Source organism: Polypterus senegalus, chromosome 5 (genome assembly GCF_016835505.1).
Source record: "Polypterus senegalus isolate Bchr_013 chromosome 5, ASM1683550v1, whole genome shotgun sequence".
In the NCBI taxonomy this organism is placed as follows: Eukaryota; Metazoa; Chordata; class Cladistia; order Polypteriformes; family Polypteridae; genus Polypterus; species Polypterus senegalus.
In genome coordinates, this window is record NC_053158.1 from 13,103,354 (window position 1) to 13,127,027 (window position 23,674).

General features: G+C 40.9%; 1 protein-coding gene across 1 annotated transcript in view; it reads right to left on the reverse strand.

Moving 5' to 3' along the window:
• LOC120530070 (cadherin-7-like) overlaps window positions 1–23,674 on the reverse strand; it is a 139,839-nt gene that overhangs the window by 88,306 nt on the left and 27,859 nt on the right. Inside the window, exons 3-4 of the mRNA XM_039754217.1 lie at window positions 14,298–14,522; window positions 1,871–2,165 (exon numbers count right to left, since the gene is read on the reverse strand). Coding sequence (XP_039610151.1) covers window positions 1,871–2,165; window positions 14,298–14,498 — 496 coding nt within the window. The 5' untranslated portion in view covers window positions 14,499–14,522. The remainder of the gene's footprint in view (window positions 1–1,870; window positions 2,166–14,297; window positions 14,523–23,674) is intronic.

Consider the following 23,674-nt stretch of genomic DNA (forward strand, 5'->3'; position numbering starts at 1 on the left):
TTACACCCTTGCTTTTGACAATTTTTTCTTCTTGTGTTTTGTATTTTTTTATCCTAGCATTTGAATATTCCCAGATTTAGGCCTATACATCCTTTCAGACTCCTCTTGGTTTTATAGGCTAAACAGTTTCATGTCCTGGTCCATTTACATTTCCTTCTTGGGTTCCCATCTCATTGTATACAATAAAAAACAAAGTATTCTGGCCTCTTCATTTTTAAAACATGTTGCTATGTTGCAGCCTTAAGCTGAAATCATTTAAATTGTTTTTGTTTTCATAAATCAAGCAACCCTCAGTGCCACAGAATGACAAAGTGAAAACAAGATGTTAAAATGTTTACAATGAGACAAATATTAAGACCCTTTGCTATCACACTTGATATTTTCCTTATGATATCCTGCTATTTTCTTTTAAGTTTCCCACCCTAGTTAGTCATAGGGGAGATGGTCAATTAGGGTTGACAGATATCCCAGTTTGAGGGGGACTGTACCTGTCTTCTGCTCTCCATATTTACTATATATACATTTAAATATATATATACTAGGGGGCTGTGCCCCCTGCCCGCTTTGCTCACCCACCCCGGGGGCAGTGTGTGCAACCCACTTTGCATCTCTGCCGCTCGCGTTGTGTTGGGGGTGATGAGGGGGGCTGAACACACACTAAGGAGATGCGGTCGGATCAGCTGCTGCGTGTTCTGCTTATCGCGCTGCGTGTCAATTATGTAAAAGCTTGTACGGCAGCTGTCCTTTTGTCTCACTGCCTTGTCTCGTGGGACGGTAGAGTGTCTCAGAGAAAAATCATGTATCGTCGCCTTCCAAGATTTTTTAATAATAGAGAGATATATATAAGGTGATGCAGGGAAATGGGAAATTTTCAATTAGCACTCAATGCATGAATAATCATATTACAAAATACATTTAATGATGAAATGTATTGTACAGGATAATGATTAATTAATTTAATTAATATTCATTCAATGTTAATTTTATGTTTTGAAGAAAACATCATGAAGGTGTTGTCCATTTCTCTGTACACATCGTGACAGCCTGTTGTGGAAATTCTGCACTGTTTATCAAGAGGAATGCCAGCGATTTCCTCTTCAATCTTCCTTTTTAGTTCAGCAGTGGTTGCAGGACGTGTGCAGTACACTTGGCTTTTAAGATGTTCCCACAGAAAAAAAGTCACAAACATTAAGATCTGGGGATCTCAGACCCCATGGAATATCACCGTTGTGTGAAATGATGCGACTTCCAAACAATCGTTGAATAGCTGTCATTGATTGTCGGGCAATATGCAATGTGGCTCCACCTGGGGACTTCTTTGTTAAGGCTGAACCTGTTTATTCAAAATTACGCACCTTTGTTGTAATTGCATGACCAGACGGGACACGATCATGACGTCCTAACTGGTAATGACGCCGAAATTCCACTTGTGCAACAATCACACTGTCACCATTCTTATAAAAGGCTTCACAGCGAATGCTCATTACGCAGCACTTCACTGCTCCATTACAACTAAGGGCAAGGGGGTCTAAACGAGGCCACATTGGTCCTAAACAACTACCGATGCCCCAGGGTCGCCAACACCTACTTCCCTACTCCCTGCGCCACCCTGTGTATGTACTGTATATATATATATATATATATACTGTATATATCATTATAAATACTTTTAGTAGAAAAGAACTGAGTCCTAAAAGAATTTAGTTAGCTACTCCACTATGTAATTACAACAGAAAAAAATGTCAAAAACATGTCAGAGAGATTTTTATGGCTGGTCTTTCTGACATTTATTTATAGCTGTAGATTATTTACTGGAAATGATAAATTAATACAACTTTTTAAACATATTGAAATGTTTGATTTTCCTTACCTGGTGCACACATTTCTGGAATGCTAGTAATGTAAGGTTCATTTTGAAACACTGGTTTATTGTCATTTATATCCTGAACCTTAATAATAAATTCTGACTCCGGCTCCACAGGTTGCATGGTCTTTTTGTCAATTGCTTGCGCTCGCATTGTGTAGAATGCCTTTTTCTCTCGATCCAGCCTCTTGATACTATAGATTTTGCCAGTGTTTTCGTCAATTTTAAAATCACTTCCTGCTCCATCTCCTGAAAGTATATACTTTATAGAAAGGTTCCCCTTATCATAATCAGATCTGATCTGTGGGACATAAGAAATAACAAGTTAAAAACATGACACATGGAACATTTTCTGAAATGTATAACAGAATTTTAGATACAATACAGTGCTTATAATATCCGGCTAAGTTTCCCAGCCTAATGTTTGTCATAGGGAATATGGTCACTTAGGGTTGACAGATGTTCCGATTTGAGGGGGACTGTACCGAGTTCAAGAGACAAATCCCAAGTCCCGTTTTGCCTCTGAACAAAAATGATATATTCAAAAAAAAATCTTAACTTACATTTTTTTATTGAATATCTAGTTAAAGAAGCTCAATACATTTTTGTAGATATACTGGTGTATCACCTTTTATGAGTAAAATTTGTAACTGTCAGCTTATCTGAGTGTTTGAATCGTGTGTGTGTCCGTGTAGATCATGTGCTCGTGTCTTTGTACATTTCTCATGCTCATTATGACTGCCTGTACTCGTGTGTAATTCATTTTGAAAGTAATGACTGTTTTATATATGTTCTATATATGCACTTATTTACATATACTTATATTTAGATTATACATTTTTATAAATCTAGAATTATAATTTAATTTAAATAATCTATTTTTTGTCTTCCTTAGTTCCTTAACATCTTTCTTGACATAGTAGATTTGTCATTAGATACGGGGGTCTTCCCAGACTGTCTTAAGACTGCTGTAGTTAAACCCCTACTTAAGAAACATAATCTTGACCCCTCGGCTCTTGAAAATTTTAGACCCATCTCTAACCTGCCTTTCTTAAGTAAAGTTCTGGAGAAGGCAGCCATTATGCAGTTAAATGACCATCTCAATAAACCTGCTATTCTTGATAAATTTCAGTCGGGTTTTAGAACAAATCACAGCACAGAAACTGCACTCGTTAAAGTAGTAAATGACTTGCGGGTAAATGCAGACAGAGGCCATTTATCTGTTCTCATCCTCTTAGATCTGAGTGCTGCATTTGACACCATTGATCACAATATTCTTCGAAATCGCCTTAGTCAATGGGTGGGCCTCTCTGGCAGTGTCTTAAATTGGTTTGAATCCTACCTGGCAGGTAGATATTTCTTTGTGAGTTGTGGCAATCAAATCTCAAAGACACATGATATACTATATGGTGTTCCACAAGGCTCTATCCTGGGTCCGCTGCTCTTCTCAATCTACATGCTTCCGTTAGGTCAGATTATCTCAGGTTACAACGTGAGTTACCACAGCTATGCTGATGACACACAGCTGTACTTATCAATAGCACCTGATGACTCCGACTCTCTCGATTCACTAACACAATGTCTTACTGGTATTTCTGAATGGATGAATAGTAACTTTAAATGAAGAGAAAACTGAAATCTTAGTGATCTGCAATAATGAATTCAATGAAGCTATTAGAAATAAACTGGATACATTAGGATTAAAAGTCAAGATGGAGGTAAAAAGCTTAGGGGTAATTGTTGACTGTAATCTGAATTTTAAATCACATATTAACTCTTTTAGGGCGGATGTCAACTTTTGTCGACAGGAGGGGTTGAGGGCGAATGTCGACTAAAGTCGACATCCAGGGATAGAGGGCGATAATCAGCTGTTAATGGCGACAAATCTCACTGTCACGTCACAGGCATTCCCTCTGTGCTTGGAAGAATGATAGACTCGTTGACTCGGCAATTAATCCTAGCGTGTGCGTGAGTTGCGAAATGTAAACAATGGCAAGATGGTATCGACATGTGACAATGGAGCGAGGCGAGTGCAGAAAAGAAAACACTCGGCAGACAATGACAATGTTTTGCGCATTATCGCGGAGTCGGACTCTGATTTTTCAGAATCGGATTTTATTGACAGTGATCAGGAGATCGAGCAAGAGAGTGAGAAGCCGGCATCAGCTGATCAAACACCAGCCGATGCCGCGCCAGCAGATCTGCTGCCAGCTGAGCGCTTCGCGCAGCCGATGCATCTACAGCAAGGTTCGCGTGGGATAAATACACAGACATTGATCCGTTGAGAGCCGATCTGGCTACTGGACTTCACAAGATGGCATGGCTTGCTGTTGGACACGACAGATCACCAGCTGCTGTACTTCAGGCTGCTCTCTCCTGATGCTGCTTTTCAGCTACCGCCAGACGAGATAAACAGGTAGGCAGAGAAATTTTTTCAATCGCGGGCTGCGTTTGCATCGCATTCTCATTTTTCAAAGTGTAAACACACAACAAAAGACGAGATGAAGCGTGCTGTGGTATTACAAATAGAGATGGGACAGAACTGGTGATATAACTTCAGGGAGCATTGGTCCAAACGTGCTTTGTCCCTGGTGGCTTTGGACAGGTTATGTAGCATGGTGATAGGTACGTGCTTCTGCAAAGTTTTATTCACTTCTGTAATAAACAGAAGCAAATCCCATGGGGTGAGCCAGGCTATAATGCCATGCATAAAGTTCATAAAGTTTCAGAAGATGAAAAGAGGTGACAATACGGTTTTCATGCGGGCAGAAAACTTGGTGGCAGTGGAATGGCACAATGGCAAAAGGGTGACTTGTCTCTCTACAGCACACACTAACAATATATGTGAGAAAGTGCAGCAACAGACAATTGAAAAGTAGGCACCAAAGCAACACGTATTGTAGCAGTGCAATGTGGCAATGACTGAAATTGGCTGCTTGGACCGAGATCAGACTTTGCAGGACTTTGCTGTGTAAAATGTATGTGATATGTATGTGAAATCATAGAGTATGCAGGCTCATACAACATGCAAGACAGTAATATTTGTCAAAAGTAAATATTTTTTGTTGATTTGATATGTTAAACAATTGCTTTGTGTTCTTTTTTAAAAAATGTTAGTTTTTGGAAAAATATTCAGCCCTGGGAGATAAGAAAAAAAAAAAAATTAGCCCTAAAAGAGTTAATCAGATCACTAGGACAGCATTTTTTCACCTAAGAAACATAGCAAAAGTTAGACCTCTTATATCATTGAAAGATGCTGAGAAATTAGTTCACACAACGCACTCCTCTCAGGACTACCCAAAATAGACATAAATCGACTGCAACGAGTGCAGAATGCAGCTGCTAGAATCCTAACTAGGAAAAGAAAATCCGAACACATTTCTCCAGTTTTAATGTCACTACACTGGTTGCCTGTGTCATTCAGGATTGACTTTAAAATTCTGCTTATGGTTTATAAAGCCTTAAATAATCTTGCCCCATCTTATATATCGGAATGTCTGACACCTTATATTCCAAATCGTAACCTCAGATCCTCAAATGAGTGTCTGCTTAGAATTCCAAGAGCTAAACTTAAAAGAAGTGGTGAGGCGGCCTTCTGCTGTTATGCAGCTAAAATCTGGAATAGCCTGCCAATAGGAATTTGCCAGGCTGATACAGTAGAGCAGTTTAAAACACTGCTGAAAACATATTACTTTAACATGGCCTTTCTATAACTTCAATTTAATCTTAATTTAACTTAATCCTGATACTCTGTATGTTCAATTCTTTATAATAACTATTCATGGTGGCTCTAAAATCCGTACTGACCCCTACTCTCTCTTCTGTTTCTTTTTCCGGTTTCTTTGTGGTGATGGCTTGCACCACCTCCACCTAAACAAAGCTTCATGATGCTACAACAATGATGGATGGATTAAAAGGCAGAAGTCTACGTGACCATCATCATCATCAAGTCCTTCCGTGAGAATCCTAAATCCAAAGAGGACTGTTTCATTTATGTTAGGTAGAATGCCCAGAGGGGACTGGGCAGTCTCACGGTCTGGAATCCCTACAGATTTTATTTTTTCTCCAGCCGTCTGGAGTTTTTTTTTTGTTTTTTCTGTCCCCCCTGGCCATTGGATCTTACTCTTATTCGATGTTCATTAATGTTGATTTATTTTGTTTTCTTATTGTGTCTTTTATTTTTCTATTCTTTATTATGTAAAGCACTTTGAGCTACTGTTTGTATGAAAATGTGCTATAGAAATAAATGTTGTTGTTGTTGTTGTTTTGGTCACTCAAAATGGTGGCCGACCCGATCTATGATTCTGAAATCTGACAACCCACTATGTGATTGACAGGCAGTGCTTCCCCATTCCAATGTGTGATGTATCAACTTCAACACTAAAAGAAAACAAGGACTCCGATGACAGAAAAGGGGAGTAGAATTCATTTTGGTAAAACTTTAGTTTGGGTATCCATTATAAACAGCTATTAACCATCCATTAAGCTTTTATGACATGATATAATCAAATCAAAAATGACAGTAACTATTTCAAGTGTCTTGCTTTTAATAATTTATTTAATAACACATTAGCTTATAAAACATTTATAGGTTGTGTCACACACATGCACATGGGAGGCAGCTAAAGGGCTCAGAAGAAGGTAATTCCCGGGATGGCAGAGTGCACTAATCCTTCCTGTTATCTCCCCACAGACCAAATGTGGGAAAATCCACCTGACTCTCTGGCAGACATCACTTCCTGTTCCGCCCCAGAAGAGCCCACCTTCTAATGACATAATTTCCACATCCCAAGAAGTTGCAGCCCGATGCCCTCATTTCCAGTTCCAGTCCCAAGATCCCTTTTCTTCCTGCTTTTCAGCTGTATTTCCGCCATGTTTCCTAACCTTTTTAGTTCTGGTGTGGACGCTTGTCTGTAAAGACCTTTGCATCAACCTTATTGTCGCAGTCAGCAGCCAGTTCTCATTTATATGAGAGGCTGCTCTAAACCTCTTTATTGTCTCAAGGCTTGATTATTACCACAGCTGACAACAACTGATTTATAATAAATACCTAAACCAAAGTGTGATCATTTAATTTTTTTTTTATTTAAGTAATAAAATCTTTCTGTGCCTCTATTTTTTTTTTTTTACATAAGTGGAAGTTTATTTTGTGTGTGAACTATAATTTTTGTCTAGCAAGAATCAATAATCATGGATCATCTCTTTTAACTTTTAATAAGCCCAGAGAACTTTTGAACTTTTATACCTAATGTGTTGCTATCTGGACTTTGGGTTTAGTTCTCATTTTCTTACACTGCCTAGACAAGTACTCCTTCTTCTCAAACATGTTTTTCTGATCCTGACCTTCAATAATTCAAAGAGAGAGTGACTTTGTTGTGAACGTGTTATGAACGCTAAGTGTACTTGAACACTTTTTTGAGTTCTAGTTCTAGTCTAGTTGATTTTATTTCATCATAATGCCACTTTTTATATATTGTCATGTTGCTTAAAGAGCTGTGACCACATTACTTGTAACGAGACCTGATGCCGCTGATGTACTATGATAGCACACTGAGACAATTTAATTTAAACACAGCCTCATTTTTGGCCATTTTCTGCTACTTTGATGTAACTGGCTATAACTTCATCATCCTTCACTCAGTATTGATGTTCTACCTCTCAAAATAAAGGTCAGGCATTTCTATTTCAGAATTTTTACAGCTTGAAAATTAATGATGTTGTACGCATATGTTACATCCAAATAAATCGCAAAATTCAGTCATGTTAATAGCAAAAAATGCACTTTCAATGCTATTTTTATTTCTATAGGTGTTGGAATAAGCTTCCAAAAACTATAAAAGTGTCAGAGAATCTGTTAGAAACTCCCAGAAAACAAATGTTATAAAATATCCACAAGTAAAGTGTCTAGTTTTACTGTTTTGAAGCAGAACATAAACAGGATTCCTTTTCAATTAAGTATCCATAGCATACAATTATATTACTGAAAACGTGTTATGTATTATTATGAAGGGAAGATCTTATTCTGCTAGAATATAAACAGTTGCTAAAGAAATTATATTGTGTATCCATATTGCAGCACCAATAGTTGTAAGACTCAAAAATATAAATAAAAGTGAAATATACTGTAGAAATGGGACTGAGATGCCAGTTGAAAACTGAAACACCCCTCATATTTATTTGTTAACTAGCTGTGTCCACATAGTAGTGAAATAAGACAAACTTTAAAAAAAAAATGAAAAAATAAAATTCTGGCCAAATGGAAGGTAGGTACGCTCCGATGTCAAATGTTGCTACTGTATCTGATCGTGTTGAGGTCTGACAGGAGAGCATCCCCCATGTGTGAAGAAAATCACGTGGCCGTGATATCTCTGCCAATCAGCAGCTACACTCTAAAACGAACGTAGCTTTGATCTGTCTCTCAAAAATGTCAAATGTTAGTCCTTAACAATCTCTCGATGATAATGTCTGTTGAACAAACAGGTAACGCTAGCTAAGGAGGCAAGGTATGCTTCAACATGTGGCGAGAGGTAGACCAACTTGGCCAGAGGCAGGCGCGTGGGGTGGGGGTGGGGGGGTGTTGGGAAATAAATCGGTGCCACAAACGAACTGTGATAATTAGTGTGATGAGAGAAGTCGCAAAATCAACCGGAATGTTCCAGCAAATTACAGAAGAAAACCCAATCTAAATCCGTTAAGTAGTTCTTTCATGAAAACCAGACAGACAGAGAAACATATATATATATATATATATATATATATATATATATATATACTCTCTATATATAAAATCCTCAGCCTAAAAGTGCAATGATTTTATGTGATCGTTTTATTTCATATTTTCAGTCACATTTTAAATCTGGATTTTTAAAACCTACATGTATATGTTTGGTATCATACTTTTCTGAGTTTATCAAACTTTAATGTGAAGTTGTTAGATTTTCAGATTCTTATTTCGTTTTTAAATTCTAAAGTAAAAAATATCAAGAACTCATGTCCCACGAGATGAGACTTTTTACCAAGAGATTCAACCACGCCCAGGGCCGGAAATAAAAGACAAAGAGTAGGACAGCTGCTGTACATGCTTTTAAATGTTCGAAGTGCCGTGCAACATGCAGATCATGTGGCGTGGTGGCAGCAGCAGCAAACCAGCAGCTGACAAAAAAACTGTATTTGTTTCCCATTGTGTCACCATTTAAGAGGGGGTTTTGGAGAAGCGGCCGCATCTCCTTGGGGTGCATTCAGCCCCCCTCTTCACACCATGAGCAGCAGAGATGTGAAGTGGCTGATGCGTAGTACAGGCCAGGGGGGTTGGTGAGCAAAGTGAGCAGGGGGTGAACCTCCTAGCACAATTGTATTAGGACATTCAGATAACCCGGGGACACATGTGATGCAATGATACCGCATTCTTTGAAGGATCACTGTATCGCAGTATACAATATGTCATTTTTAATGGCAAAGCTCTGTACTTTGATTACAGCAGTGAGTAAATGAATGATATTAAGCAGATTTTAAAATATTTGCATTATTGTTCATCCCCCTGGCAGGTCTACAGGGGTTTAGTCTGCAGGGGTTAAGTCTGCATTCATGACCTAAAACTTCAATATGGTAGCAATAAGGAGCAATTAGTTACATTTAAAATTCTTCATAACTATTATTTTGAACTTTTGATTTTGTAAAGATCTCTTTGCAAGAAAGACCACTGTGATTCCCTTGGGAAACCCTTTATGAGTTGTTTTCGTCTCCTTCACTTACTTAACTATTTTCTGACATTTTCCATTTGGCCACAATAGACTTGCAGTAAATCTGTTTATTTGTATGAACAGTCAGATATCTGATGGGGAGATGTCAGCCTTTTACTAGGAATTTATCCATGCGGTTATGAGATTAGAGATGTAAATCATTACAGTGCCAGAGACTGGTTACATGTTGAATGCTGGTGCTTGTGGCCTTGTATGTTTTTTTTTGTAAATTTTCATGGTTATGTGTCATGGATTAGTCAGTCAGTCATTATGCAACCCCCTATATCCTAACACAGGGTCACGGGGGTCTGCTGGAGCCAAGCCCAGGGTGCAAGGCAGGAACAAATCCTGGGCCGGGTGCCAGCCCACCGCAGGACACACACACACACACACCATGCACTAGGGACATTTTAGGATCACCAATGCACCTAACCTGCATGTCTGATGCATGTGGGGGTAGGACGTCGCTGTCCAATCCGTGGGATGGCAATCCTCTATCAACAAGTTAACATTGGCATGCGAGCGAAAACTCCTACATCAGACAGTTATTTCTTCATTCAGTAGGGGGAGTGTTATTTATTTTAATGGTTTTAGTGCAAACATTGTTTAAACTCATGCTGGTGAGTTGAGGTGAGGTGAGCACCTGAATGTGTGTGCTGGCTTAACAAGGTGATTACCACTTAATTAGCAGGCACCAGCTGTGAATCCAGACAAGGTGGACAAATTAGTCCAGAAGAACGAGATGGAAAAAACAAATGAACTCGTGCCAACATACCTTGTGCGGCTAGTGACCTGTTATGTCATGTTTACAGATCTCACTTGGTCACATATTATATTGTGTATACAGTTCTTTAGGTATGCCTTATTCATTTCATCTTCAGCAATTTAGTCACAAAAATGTGCCAGAATTATTTATTATGATCATTTATTCACCTTAAATTGTATAGGGTCATTAAAGACCCTGACTGTGGTGAAGTGTTAGTTTTTTTACATGCACATTTTAAGTGCTGTGTTTGTAAACAGCACTAAAACATCCATCCATCCATCCATTATCCAACCCGCTGCATCCTAACACAGGGTCACAGGGTCTGCTGGAGCCAATACCAGCCAGCACAAGGCAGGAACAAACCCTGGGCAGGGCGCCAGCCCACCGCAGGGCACACACACCCACAGACAACCACACACCAAGCACACACTAGGGACAATTTTAAAATCGCCAGTTCACCTAACCTGCATGTCTTTGGACTGTGGGAGGAAACCCACACAGACACAGGGAGAACATGCAAACTCCACGCAGGGAGGACCCGGGAAGCAAACCCAGGTGTCCTTACTGCAAGGCAGCAGCACTACCACTGCACCACCGTGCCTCCCTCTCATGAATTAATTAAAAAAAAAAATTCAAGATTTTTTTTTTTGTTATAGACAAGTAGAAGTATGTTGGATTCAGAATGTATTCAGAACCCTTAACCTTTTGCTCACTTTAGTGTATTATAAATTAATATTTTAAATTAATACATTTGCCGTTTTGCCCATCAATCTACACTCAATAAACCAAGTGAACACACGTTTTCAGAAGGTTATTGCAAAAACATTAATCTCTCCAAGTATAGAGACCCTTTGCTGTGGCTCTCCAAATTGTGCTCAGGGGCCTCCTGTTTGCATTGATTCTCCTTGAGATGTGTCTAGAACTTGACTGGAGTCCATCTGAGACAAACTGAATTGACTGGGCATCATTAAGATGGGTATAAAAGGTGAAGCGATTCACACTGCATGTCAGGACTAACACCAAGCCATAAAGTCCAAGGAGCTCTCTTTAGACCGCTGCAATCAAATTGTGATGAGGCATAGTTCAGGTCAAGGGTATAAAACCATTTCTAAAGCTTTGAGTGTCCCAAGGAGAACAGTGATCACAATAATTTACTATATTCACATGGTAGTGCTGCCACACTTCAGATGAAATTTCAGCCAGCTCAGTCATTTCCGTTGTCCATACTGCATGAACTGATTTTCCTTTAGTGGAGATAATGGCCGAGAAGAAGAAGTTTCAGTTTCAGTGTACAGATTGCTCTACAGTTGAACAATGTTGTGTACCTTTATGTTGAGCTTCCAGTAAGTAAAACAAGGTGCTTAGTTTTCATACATTTCCCACCAATGCCGAAACCCAATCTAAATGGATTGCTGCTATCTAAGAAGAGAGAGCTTTACAGTCCCCATACCTGTGATTGTAGCCAGCATTTTCTAAAAAGAGGATTTTCAAAAGCCAGGGTGGACTGGCATTTTCTGCCCCACGAGCTATTTAAAGAACATCACTGGAGGTCAGTGTTTATTTCTGGACTACCAACAGAACTGAATGGAAGTCTGCAGAAGAGAGCAATTGAAAGAGGTCAAATTTTCTTTTTTCAATTCTTCTTTTTACTTTTGTACGCAGTGCTTTGACATTTCCATGTTGAATTTCCTTTCACACCTTTTACATTTTGATTCCCAGGGACATGAATGCAGGTATGTGAATCTAATAGTTTGTGAACTGTGTAGTTTCTAGTCACTTTTATTGTAGGTATTATAGCTTGCTTTGTAAGTCAACTTAGATAAATACTTCCACTAAATTAATAATAATAATAATAATAACACATCAGAAGAATATTTCAGGATGGATGTTGATAGTGGCGGCACGGTGGCGCAGTGGTAGCGCTGCTGCCTTGAAGTTAGGAGACCCGGGTTCTCCGCGTGTCTGCGTGGGTTTCCTCCTGGTGCTCCAGTTTCCTTCCACAGTCCAAAGACATGCAGGTTAGGTGCATTGGCAATTCTAGATTGTCCCTAGTTTGTACTTGGTGTGTGTGTGTGTGCCCTGTGGTGGGCTGGCACCCTGCCCGGGGTTTGTTCCCTGCCTGGTGCCCTGTGTTGGCTGGGATTGGCTTCAGTAGACTCCCGTGACCCTGTAGTTAGGATATAGCGGGTTGGATAATAGATGGATGGATGGATGTTGATAGCAAGAGCTGGATATTCCTGCAACAAGAAGATCACATCAATCATGTTGTTGCTAGATTCTCAGTGCAAGCACCAAAAGAATTCACTTATCGATGCAATCAGAACAAATCTGACAATGAAGAGAAGAACATTAAGTTCATCAAGCTCATTTGTTTAGCTTATACTTCAGCTGTCCCAACATCTCATCTAGATACTTATTAATGGTTGTCAAGGCTTCTGCTTCAATTACATGTCTTGGTAGTTTGTTCTAAATTCCCATAACTCTTTGCATAAAGAATTGCTTCCTGGCTTCACTCCTAAATGCCCTTCCTTCCCTTTAATTTCCTCTGGTGTCTCAGAGTATGTGATAACTAATCAGATAGCTAACTACCTGCACTGGTCAATGCTCCATGAACTTGACCTCCCATGGCTTGATCATTTGTTTGATCTCCATCTTCGAAAGAACATCAATATGAAGAACACCACCACTAGTTAAAATGTAGCTGTGAACACCATGCCAACCAACCAGAGATCATTCTCAGAAGCAAGAGGCGATGTCAACTTATTGACGTAGCCATAGAAGATGGTACAAATGTCTCGGTCAAAGAGGTGGAAAAATTCAGAAAATACAAAGACCTCAATTTTGACATTTTGCAAATGTGAATCACAAAGGTTTGTGTGATTCTGGTCATAATCAGAGCATACTGTATATCTAACAAAATAATAAGGTCTGTGTGTCCAGACCCTCTAAGCAATCTGATTGGTCAGTTTGGCTTTGGTGTGATTGGTCATATATGAGACACAGAAGGAGGAGTAAAGGTGTTTGAGGTACGCTGAGAGCGTCACCTTCAGAAATGGAATGTATAAAACTGGACAGGAGGTCAGAAACACGCCTTGAACATAATTACAGAGTCTCGAGAAGCAGGCCTTACGGAAACACGTTCAAGAAAGGGAGTGCTGGGGATGAAACATTCAGAAACACACAAATACAGAGAAAAGGTGCTGATTGCTGATGGTACAGTACATGCTGATGGCCAAGAGACAGCAAATAATACGTAATGATTCTATTACCTGCAGCTGGCACTTCATAAAGTCCTGAGACCCAATGGGTTCCTAGTAAAAAGCAACCAGCACAAACTAATAATATAATATTAATAAAAATAAAAGAATAAAATAATATTATTAATATCACAGCAAACACTTTTTACTTAAATTAGATACAATTTTGAGATTATGAAAACTATCAAGGTTTTTAAGCCTATGTATTTTTTGCAAATTGTGGACTCATTTGATCACAAATCGAGGAAACTTAATTAAGTGGTTTATTCTTCCTCACAGTAAATTAGCTGATTCCTTTATCATTCTTGATAAGATGCATGTACTCTTTAAATATGCCTTGTGATGGATGGACTCTGTTCTCAGGCATGGTCCTTGTGTATCCAAGATGGACTCTGGATCAACACTTATCCCTAACGCTAACCCATGCTGTATTGGAAGCCAGTTGCAAAAAACGGATAGCTTGAAGGATGGAATAAACTCTTCATGCATCAACAGAACCAATGGGGAAAAAAATCAATTAAACATACTAAAACCAAAACTGATTGTCCATTTTTTCATTCTTCTCTTTTTTTATACACACAACCACCTGAAGGGTTGTATCCCATTTTTGGTTTACCTGTGTAAAGCCTTATATAGCTTCTCTAGCACTCATTTATTTAGTTGTACAGTACCTGGCCAACGTACTGCATTTTTGTGCTCTCCTCTGGGATAAAGAATTGGTTCCATATCCAGCCCCGTCGCACTCTGCGATGTAGTACATGCCGCTCCAATGATTTGGCTGTTTTCATTTGCTTTGCATTACTTGATTTTGGTAGACAATGTCCCATCATGAGAAAAGCAATTAGGATGAGCAGCCAAGCAGAACAGTTCATTGTTCTCTTTTTATGGAAAATCTGCTTCTAGTCAGAACAGAGAAAAGAAGCCAAATGCTGCAGGGTTAGTGAAACATTTCTGCATGTCACAGGGAAACGCTGTTATTGTGCTAATTTCCCCAGTGCTGTCAAACACTATCACATATGGTATTTATATGATATTATACATAGACAAAAAATATGCTAATTATGCAAAAAGACAGAAATATTTTCCAATTAATCAATATAAAAAGAAAAGACATAACAATGCAAAGCCATCCACATTTTAAATATTTTTATATAATTATGATGTGCAGGAGGTTTTAAAATGCAAATACACATATTATCACCCGATCAGTCTGTATGAGTTTTATTTGTTTCTCACAGTGCCTTTCACAGCAGACACTGTTGCAGAGTATTTTTCACAACAATTCATACATTACAAAACAAGATCACAAATAAATGTGTGCCTACAGTCAATTAATCAATCAATCAATTCAATTTATTCTTATTAGCCTCATTTGCATGAAAAAGCTATACGATAATAACAAATACAGTATGGCTAATAGAAATGCCACACAAAGACAACCACTGAAGCGGTTTATGGTTACTCAGATGTTTTTCATTTTAAATCGATGGCCCCCTTGACTGTGAATGGGAGTATGTGCATTTTTTTTTATTCATGCATGTTTTTAAGGTATTGCTATCTCTGTCTTTAACATTTTCACCTCAAGAACAGCATCAGTTTGAAATTTCCAGGAGAGTTTCTTTGTTTTGTTAGTTGCGTCGAGTGCGAGGACTGACAAAGTCCAAAAAAAAAAAAGTCGGGGTGCCAACCCAGCCACCGCATTTAATTACGAAGAAACAAACAAAACATAAGGGCCTTAGTGACAAAATAAATGGGTGGTCGATGGCAACAAAACAAGTGACAGAATCTGTAGCCTCTGAACTTTCAGCCTGTAGTAGGCTTGCTTGAAGACTGTGATGCTTCCTTTTAGGAATGGCTGCCTTTATTTGGATGAGGCGGGGCTTCCCGGAATGAAGAGGGCAGGATCAGTCACCTAGATGGGGCGAGTTCTCCGAGCTATGGTGTGGCAAGCTCTGTGGTGATTGTGCCATTTTAAATACATGAATATGCGCTTAGGCTGATGTCAGGTGTAGGTGTGTGTGGTATTGTGGCGGAGCGGCTCCAGAGTATGAATTGGGGTGATCAGCTGACCGGGCATTCACGAGCAAGCACACGCAGTTCAGTTAATTGCCTCATTAGTACTCTGGAAGTTGTAATCAGTGCCAGCACCCGTGAATCCGTTGAACGTGGTAAAAGAAGCCTGAGCTGGAAACAGGGGACAACAGAAGGAAAAAGAAGAGAACTGTAAAGTGAGAGAGACGCATCAGGCGTCTGAGTCATTGTGAGAAAGAAAAGGCAGAGCAGTTGGTGGCCTCCTGTAGGAGCAAGCAATGAGAGCTCCAGGGGCAGATCGTCCCCTACTGAGTAATTATAGAGGAGTTTGGTATGATGGGGTGGAGTGGTGGCTCTGAGGCTATGGATCTGCACTGGCAATTAGAAGGTTGCCGGTTTGAATCCCGTAAAATGCCAAAAGGGCCTATGCTCTGTTAGGCCCTTGAGCATGGCCCTTAACCTGCAATTGCTCTGTCCTGGGTATGACGCTAATCTGCATCCATTTCTGCATGTAGGCCCTCAAACCTGCAGGGAAAAACCTGGGGGTTGGTGGCAGAATTGGCACTCCAGCCACCATAAAAAAAAACCTCACACTGTTCCACTACATCTGAACCAGTGTGGTGCTGAGGTATCACCCGTTGCATGGCTGCACTCTGGTCCTAGTCTGGATACTGAGTTGGTTTGTTGTGTGGTGGGTGCGGCAATGTGCTGTATCAGTGTGTGCTCCTAACCTCTTAGTATGGTGGTGGTGCCCTACTAGGGAAACCAAAAGATGCTAGGAGAGCACAGTGGAAGATGGAGGGACAGACGGCTTAGAGCGTTTTGGCAGATGCCAACGGAGGCAGCTGGAACAATGGTCGGAAGTGGTAACTACGGCGGCTGACATCTCTTCTGAACGCAAGACTTTTATGAGGCCCTGGGGAGAGAACTGAGGAAGACACACTGAACTATAAGGGAGTACTGTATATGAGAAAGAGTAGGAAGTCCCCAATGACTGCATAGTTTTATCGTTTGATTAATTCCTGGATTGTAACTTACAGACAGATACTACTTTTATTACTGTGGATAGCCTTCTGTTAAAAAATTGATTTTACAATTAAGATGGAAAATGTTAATCAGTTTTTACAGAATACGAAGCTTACAAGCTGTGTTTGACATAAGCAGCCATGCCACATGCACTACAGGAGAGGACATCCACCTGAAGCTAAGCATGTTCTGGCCAGTACTTGAATAGAATCCCATCTTGGAAAATTTGGGTTGCTGCTGGAGTAGATGTTGGTATGGTCAGCAGGGGGCACTTACCCTAAATAGTCTCAATGTGGGTCTCAATGCCCCAGTACAGTGATGGGGATACTGTGCTGTAAAAATGGTGCCATCGTTAGGGTAAGATATCAAGCCAAGGTCCTGTCTCTCTGTGGTCGTAAAAGATCCCTGGGCATCCTTTGTAAAGAGTAGGGGTGTATTCCGATGTCCTGTCTTAATTGCCCACCACAGCTTGGTCATTCTGGCCCCCTAATCATCCTCTGTCTCTAATTGGCTATCTCTCTCACCACTTCACCCCCTATTAGATGAGCGTACTGGCGCAAAAATGGCTGCCGTCACATCATCCAGGTGGGTGCTACACTTTAGTGGTGGTTGAAGTGACTCCCCATTCGCTAAAACAGTTTGAGCAGAGAGAAGAGCACTATATAAATTTAAAGAATTATTATTATAAAGTAAGTGAAGAATTAAGAGTAGGATATTTTGCTAGTTCACATTGATGCTGTTCAATGTATTAATCAAGAAATAGGTCAATGTTTAGTCAAAAGTATGCTTTATTATTTAATTTATTCATAGAAATTGATACTTTACCATAGCAATGATTACATAAGCAAATTTGCAATGTTTGAAATGCCTGGCAAAAAAGAAAAAAAAATATAAACTGCTCAAAAAAATTTGAAAACACATCAGATCTCAATGGGAAAAAAATCATACTGGATATCTCTACTGATATGGATTAGGTAATATGTTAGGATTGAAAGGATACCACATTGTTTGATGGAAATGAAAATGATCAACCTACAGAGGGCTAAAGACACCCCGAAAATCAAAGGGAAAAAATGAGGCAGCAGACTTGTCCATTTTGCCGAAATTTCATTGCAGTAACTAACTCCAAATCGTACTCAGTAGTTTGTATGGGCCCCATGTGCTTGTATGTATGCTCCTAATGAGACAATTGATGGTGTCTTGGGGGATCTCCTCCCAGATCTGGACAGTCTGAGATGCAACCTGACAGCATCGGATGAACTGAAACATAATGTCTCACCCAAAGGTGTTCTATTGGATTGAGGTCAGGCGAGTGAGCGTGGGGGCTAGTCAATTGTATCAATTCCTTCATCCTCCAGGAACTGCCTGCATACTCTTGCCACATGAGGCCGGGCATTGTCATGCACCAGGAGGAACCCAGGAACCACTGCACCAGCATAGGGTCTGACAATGGGTCCAAGGATTTCATCCTGATACCTAATGGCATTCAAAGTGCCATTGTCTAGCTTGTAGAGGTCTGTGCGTCCCTCCATGCATATGCCTCCCCAGACCATCACTGACCCACCACCAAACTGGTCATGATGAATGACGTTACAGGCAGCATAATGTTCTCCATGGCTTCTCCACACCCTTTCACGTCTGTCACATGTGCTCAGAATGAACCTGCTCTCATCTGTGAAAATCAAAGGGCACTAGTGGTGGACCTGCCAATTCTGGTATTCTGTGGCAAATGCCAATCAAGCTCCACGGTGCCGGGTGGGCAGTGAGCACAGGGCTCACTGGAGGACGTCAGGCCCTCAGGCCACCCTCATGAAGTCAGTTTCTGATTGTTTGGTCAGAGACATTCACACCAGTGGCCCTGCTGGATGTCATTGTGTAGGACTCATGGCAGTGCTCATCGTGTTCCTCCTTGCCCAAAGGAGGAGAAACCAGTGGGCCCTGCTAATGAGTTAAGGACCTTCTATTGGCGCTTTTCCACTGCATATTACGTCACAGCAAGGTTCAGTACAGCTCACCTTGGTTCGGCTCAGTTCGGCTCGGTTTGCGTTTCGACTGCAGTTTAGTACCGCTTTAGAGTGGGCGGGATTATTCACGTGTCGTTATAGTTGCGGCGACCTCCTGAAAAACTTTTTCATTCCGCGTCGCCCCATCCAGCTCTCGCTGGATCTGCTCCTCGGCTACCAACGAGGAACGTCTGTACTTCCTCAATAGACCACGAAACAGCCATTTTTGGTTAAAGGTGCGTCCAAACCTTTGCTGGCTGTGCTAAAAATCTAGCGGGTCTGTTGTGTCTCGTGTCGCAAGTTCAGTGACGCAGTAATGACGATTTTCTCCGGCCAATCAGTGACCAGCAGAGTTTACACGTCACGTTTTGGTAACGGTTCAGCGCGCTTGGAACCTCGGCTGAGGTGGTACTAAAAAAAGGACCAGGTACCAGGTACTGTTCCCAGTGGAAAACCCCCCAAAAGTGAGCTGAACTGAACCGTGTCGTGCCGTACTATGCAGTGGAAAAGTGCCATTAGAGGGGCCATGTCCAGCTCTCCTAGAGTGACTGCCTGTCTCCTCAAATCTACTCCATGCCCTTGAGACTGTGCTGGGAGACACAGCAAACCTCACAGCATTTATTGCTGTGCCTGCCGTTCTGGAGAAGTTGGACTACCTGTTCCAGCTCTGTAGGGTCCAGGTATCACCTCATGCTACCAGTAGTGACACTGAGCGCAGCCAAATGCAAAACGAGTGAAATAACAGATGAGGAGGGAAAAATGTCAGTGGCCTCCACCTGTTAAACCATTCATTCCTGTTTTGGGGGACATCTCATTGTTGCCCCTCTAGTGTACCAAAGCAGCTGAAACTGATTAACAACCCCCTCTCCTATTTAACTGACCAGATCAATAGTCCAGAAGTTTTATTGATTTGATTCTATACTCTCATTAAAAAGGGTTCATTTCAATTTTTTGAGCAGTATATATATGGCATATACTGTATGTATGTATATATATATACTGTGTGTGTATATATATATATATATATATATATATATATATATATATATATATATATATATATATATATATATGATATGATATATATGGCATACAGAAATTCTTTTCTTATCTAGTTCATTTTGATTAAAGCCCCTTCCAAGCGTAAGGCAGACATAGAAGGAGGAAAATATTACAGACCATACATTAGAGTAAACATTTTCAATCCAACTGCTAAAATCAGAAAGTTTCACATTACATATATTTTATAAGTGATAAGCTAGTGTCATTGTTTCCTTCCTGGAGTGAAAGTAAATCACATTAATCCTTCCGCTTGCCCGCAGAGATATTTTGTTAAGCCTAGCAGTGATCTGAATACATTAAAGTTTATGTTTTGTCTGGATACAATTTATTTGCTAGTGATCCTTCCAAAGGCCTCAAGGACAAGAGATCTGTTGGAGGTCCCACAGAGTGATTATAAGAATGAATAGGTAATGTGCTTTCTCCGCCATTCCCCACCTCTGCCTACAGGACAATGGAAAAAAAAAAAAAAAGCAAACTCAGTGGAGTGAAGGAACTCTGGCTGACAATTCAACCAACAGATTCTGAAGCTGGCAGCAGGTTGTGTGTGTTAGCCGGAATTTAAATATTTCAAGGAAACTGCAGGCAAAAGATTGACAAATAACGTTTACTTTTAGCTAGTGATTCTGATTATTCATGTTCCTAATTCACTTATTCTAGCTGTCACTAGTATGGGTGTGGATGCTGTCTATATTAAATCCTTTATACTTATTATTGCTTAATAATTATTTTACATGTTTTCTTAATATCCTGCATTGTCACTGAATCGTGACTGTTCCTTGTGGACATTGCCTTTTTATACTTAATTTCCTGAAGGAAGCCATATTATTAATAACAATGACAGATGTTGCAGGTCAAACAGAGGTGACATTATCACATTGTCATTTCATATGACTTGTCCATCATAGGCTGCCTAAATAATAGAGATAAGTTTATAGTTATGGTGGACTGTTTGCAGAAATAACAGCTCAACATCTGCAAGACAACAGCACTGGAGGTGGACTTCCAGCGGTCCAAGAAGCCTCTGAGAGCAGTCAACATTCAGGGGGAGGACATAGAAGTGGTGTGGAGCTTACAAGTACCTGGGGGTTCACATAAACAACAAACTGGACTGGCCTGACCACATAGTGGTGCTGGACAAGAAGGGCCAGAGCAGACTGGACTTCCTAAGGAGACTCTGGGCTTTTGACATGTACAGCAGGCCTCTGGAAGTGTTCTACCTGTCCGTAGTAGCCAGTGTGGTGTTCTACGTTGTGGTCTCCTGGGGAAACAACTTGATCTCAGAAGATGCACAATGCTTATTTGGAAAGCCGGCTCCATCACAGGGAGAACCCTGGACACACTGAAAGATGGTGGCAAAATTGAAAGCCATCATGAAAAATCCTTTCCATCCTCTCCAGAAGGTGCACTTTTAGCCACAGGCTCATTCCACCACGTAGTGCTAAGAAGCACCTCTGGGGGTCTTCTCTGCCCACTGCTATCAGGCAACTCAATGCTTCCACCCAATGTACTGGTTAAGTTTATATTTGTTTATTTATTTATCAATTAATTGGCTCTATGATTTGTCTTGTGAGTCTTTGTCTTTGATTTTTATGTTTCTTCTGCTGTATCCATTTGAATTCCCCCATTGGATTAACAATGTTTCATCTACAGTAATTTAATCTAATAACATCTTGCATGCTGATTGCAAGTAAGAATTTCACTGTATTGTCTACATGTGACAATAATGACTTACTTGCATAAAATAATACCGCATATTTATCAGTGTCCATACAAGATCTACACTACGTAGACTAATTAGGGAAAGGAATATTAGCCAGTGTTATGCTTTTTGTTTTATTATTGCTTTCATCTTGACTTTCAACTTTGATTTTTTTCACTTTGATGTCTGGTTTATTCATGTTTGTTAGCGTTTAAACCTATGTCTGGTGTGAAAGACAGCTGGGTCCCATGCCCGGCAGGGACGCCCCTGCTGCTTATGTTCCGGGGGAGCCACCATGGGCAGTCCAATACCTCCCCCGGGACGCTTGGTGGCAGCCTCCCTGGTGATTCCCTAACCACCCGCTAGGCTCCATGGGAGATGGAGTCCTCCACAGCCTGGTTGGGGGCTCAGATGGCCGCTAGGGGGAGCTGCATGGACTCAGCAGCCTGGCTGGACGAATCTTCAGCCCCACCTGGAGGTGCAATTAGGACCAGGTGGTCAAGCACCTGGAACACTTCCGGGTGGGTTATAAAAAGGGCCAGCCACCACCACTCAAGGAGCCAGGGTTGGGAGGAGGAGGACTACGCTTGTGGAGGAGAGGAGTGGTGGTTAAAGGAAAGGTTGTTGCTGTGTGGTGGAATAGTGCTTGTGGACTGTGTATTGCCTTTGGGTCATGGGGAAGACGTGTGCCCACGGGTGAAGAAAAATAAAAGTTTGTGTATTGTTTTACGTGTCTCTGTGTCGGGTCAGGTGCCTATATAGTGCCTTTTGTTACACTTGCTTGCACCTAAAGATGGTCTATCATTACTTGGTCTATTTCTCAAAATAATAGTAATAATTTTTTATATTTATATAATAATAATCCATCCATCCAGTATCCAACCCGCTACATCCTAACTACAGGAATAATAATAATTTTTTACATTTTTACAGTGCTTTTAGAGCCATTTCAGCCAGCACCACTGTGCACCACCTACCTGTATGATGCAATGGCAGCCATATGTGCACCAATACAGTCAGCACACATTAGCTGTTAGGCAGTGAAAAGAGTGAGATAGCCAGTTAGAGACAGGGGATGATTAGGGGGCCAGAATGACTATGCTGTGCTGGACAATAGGATATATCAAACTCTTTACGACGAATGTCCAAGGATCTTTAATGACTACAGAGCTTCAGGACCTTGGTCTTACATCTCATCTGAGGGACGGCGCCATTTTTTTACAGCACATTGTCCCTGTGACTGCACTGGGTCATTGAGATCCACATTCAGACCACAGGGTAAGAGCCCCCAGCAGGCCTCACCAACACCTCTTGCAGCACCAAACCAAGATTTTCCTAAATGACCTCCCATCCAAGTACTGGCTGGGCCCAAAAAGGCTTAGTTTCAGGTGGATGACCTCTCCTGAAGAACATGTGGAATGGAAAGAAACATTAAGAAATGTTTGTACTGTTTAGATAAATTATCTGAAAAACAATATATTCAATAAGCTGGTTACATTTGCAGAGTTAACCAAAAGTAGGTGGACGGGTTCATGGTCTACAATCAGCTGAATTGTCATAGATGGACACACAGGCTCAGACAGATTCGTGGCAGTTTAAATTTAATGTCAGTAAATGTAAAGTATTACACATAGGAAGTAAAAATGGGAGGCCTGTAAACCTTATGAGAAGGACCTTGGAGTCAAAGTGGGCTCTTCACTTATCTACATTGTGGTAGATGGCCGAGGACACCTCCACGCTGGAAGGACCAGGGGAGGAAGCGTGGCTAGAACGTTACCTCCTCCAGAGCACTAGGTGGCAGACCGCCTGGGTTGCAGCAGTTCCTCAGACTACCGCAGGGCTCCATGGGAATTGGAGTTGGATACAGCCATGTTGGGAAGCGTGGTGGCCGCCAGGAGGTGCTGCAGCAGCTGATGAGCCCTTCTCGGCCAGCCTCAACCGGAAGTGCTGCCAGAACATCAACGAGCACCTGGAGCACTTCTGGGTGCTTTATAAAAGAGGCCAGCAGACACTACTCCATGAGTCAGTGTCGGGAGACGAAAGAAATAGAAGTAAAAGAGTTATGTGTTGTGCAGAAAGAAATAGAAGAAAAAGAATTGTGTTCTGCTGTGCTTAGGAACAATGTTTGGCTTGTGGGAAACGGTGGAAGGTGTTTCCCACAAGGAAAAAGAAAATAAAAATCCTGTGTGCTTTGAGTTTTGCCTCTTGTGCCTGTCTGTGTCTGGGT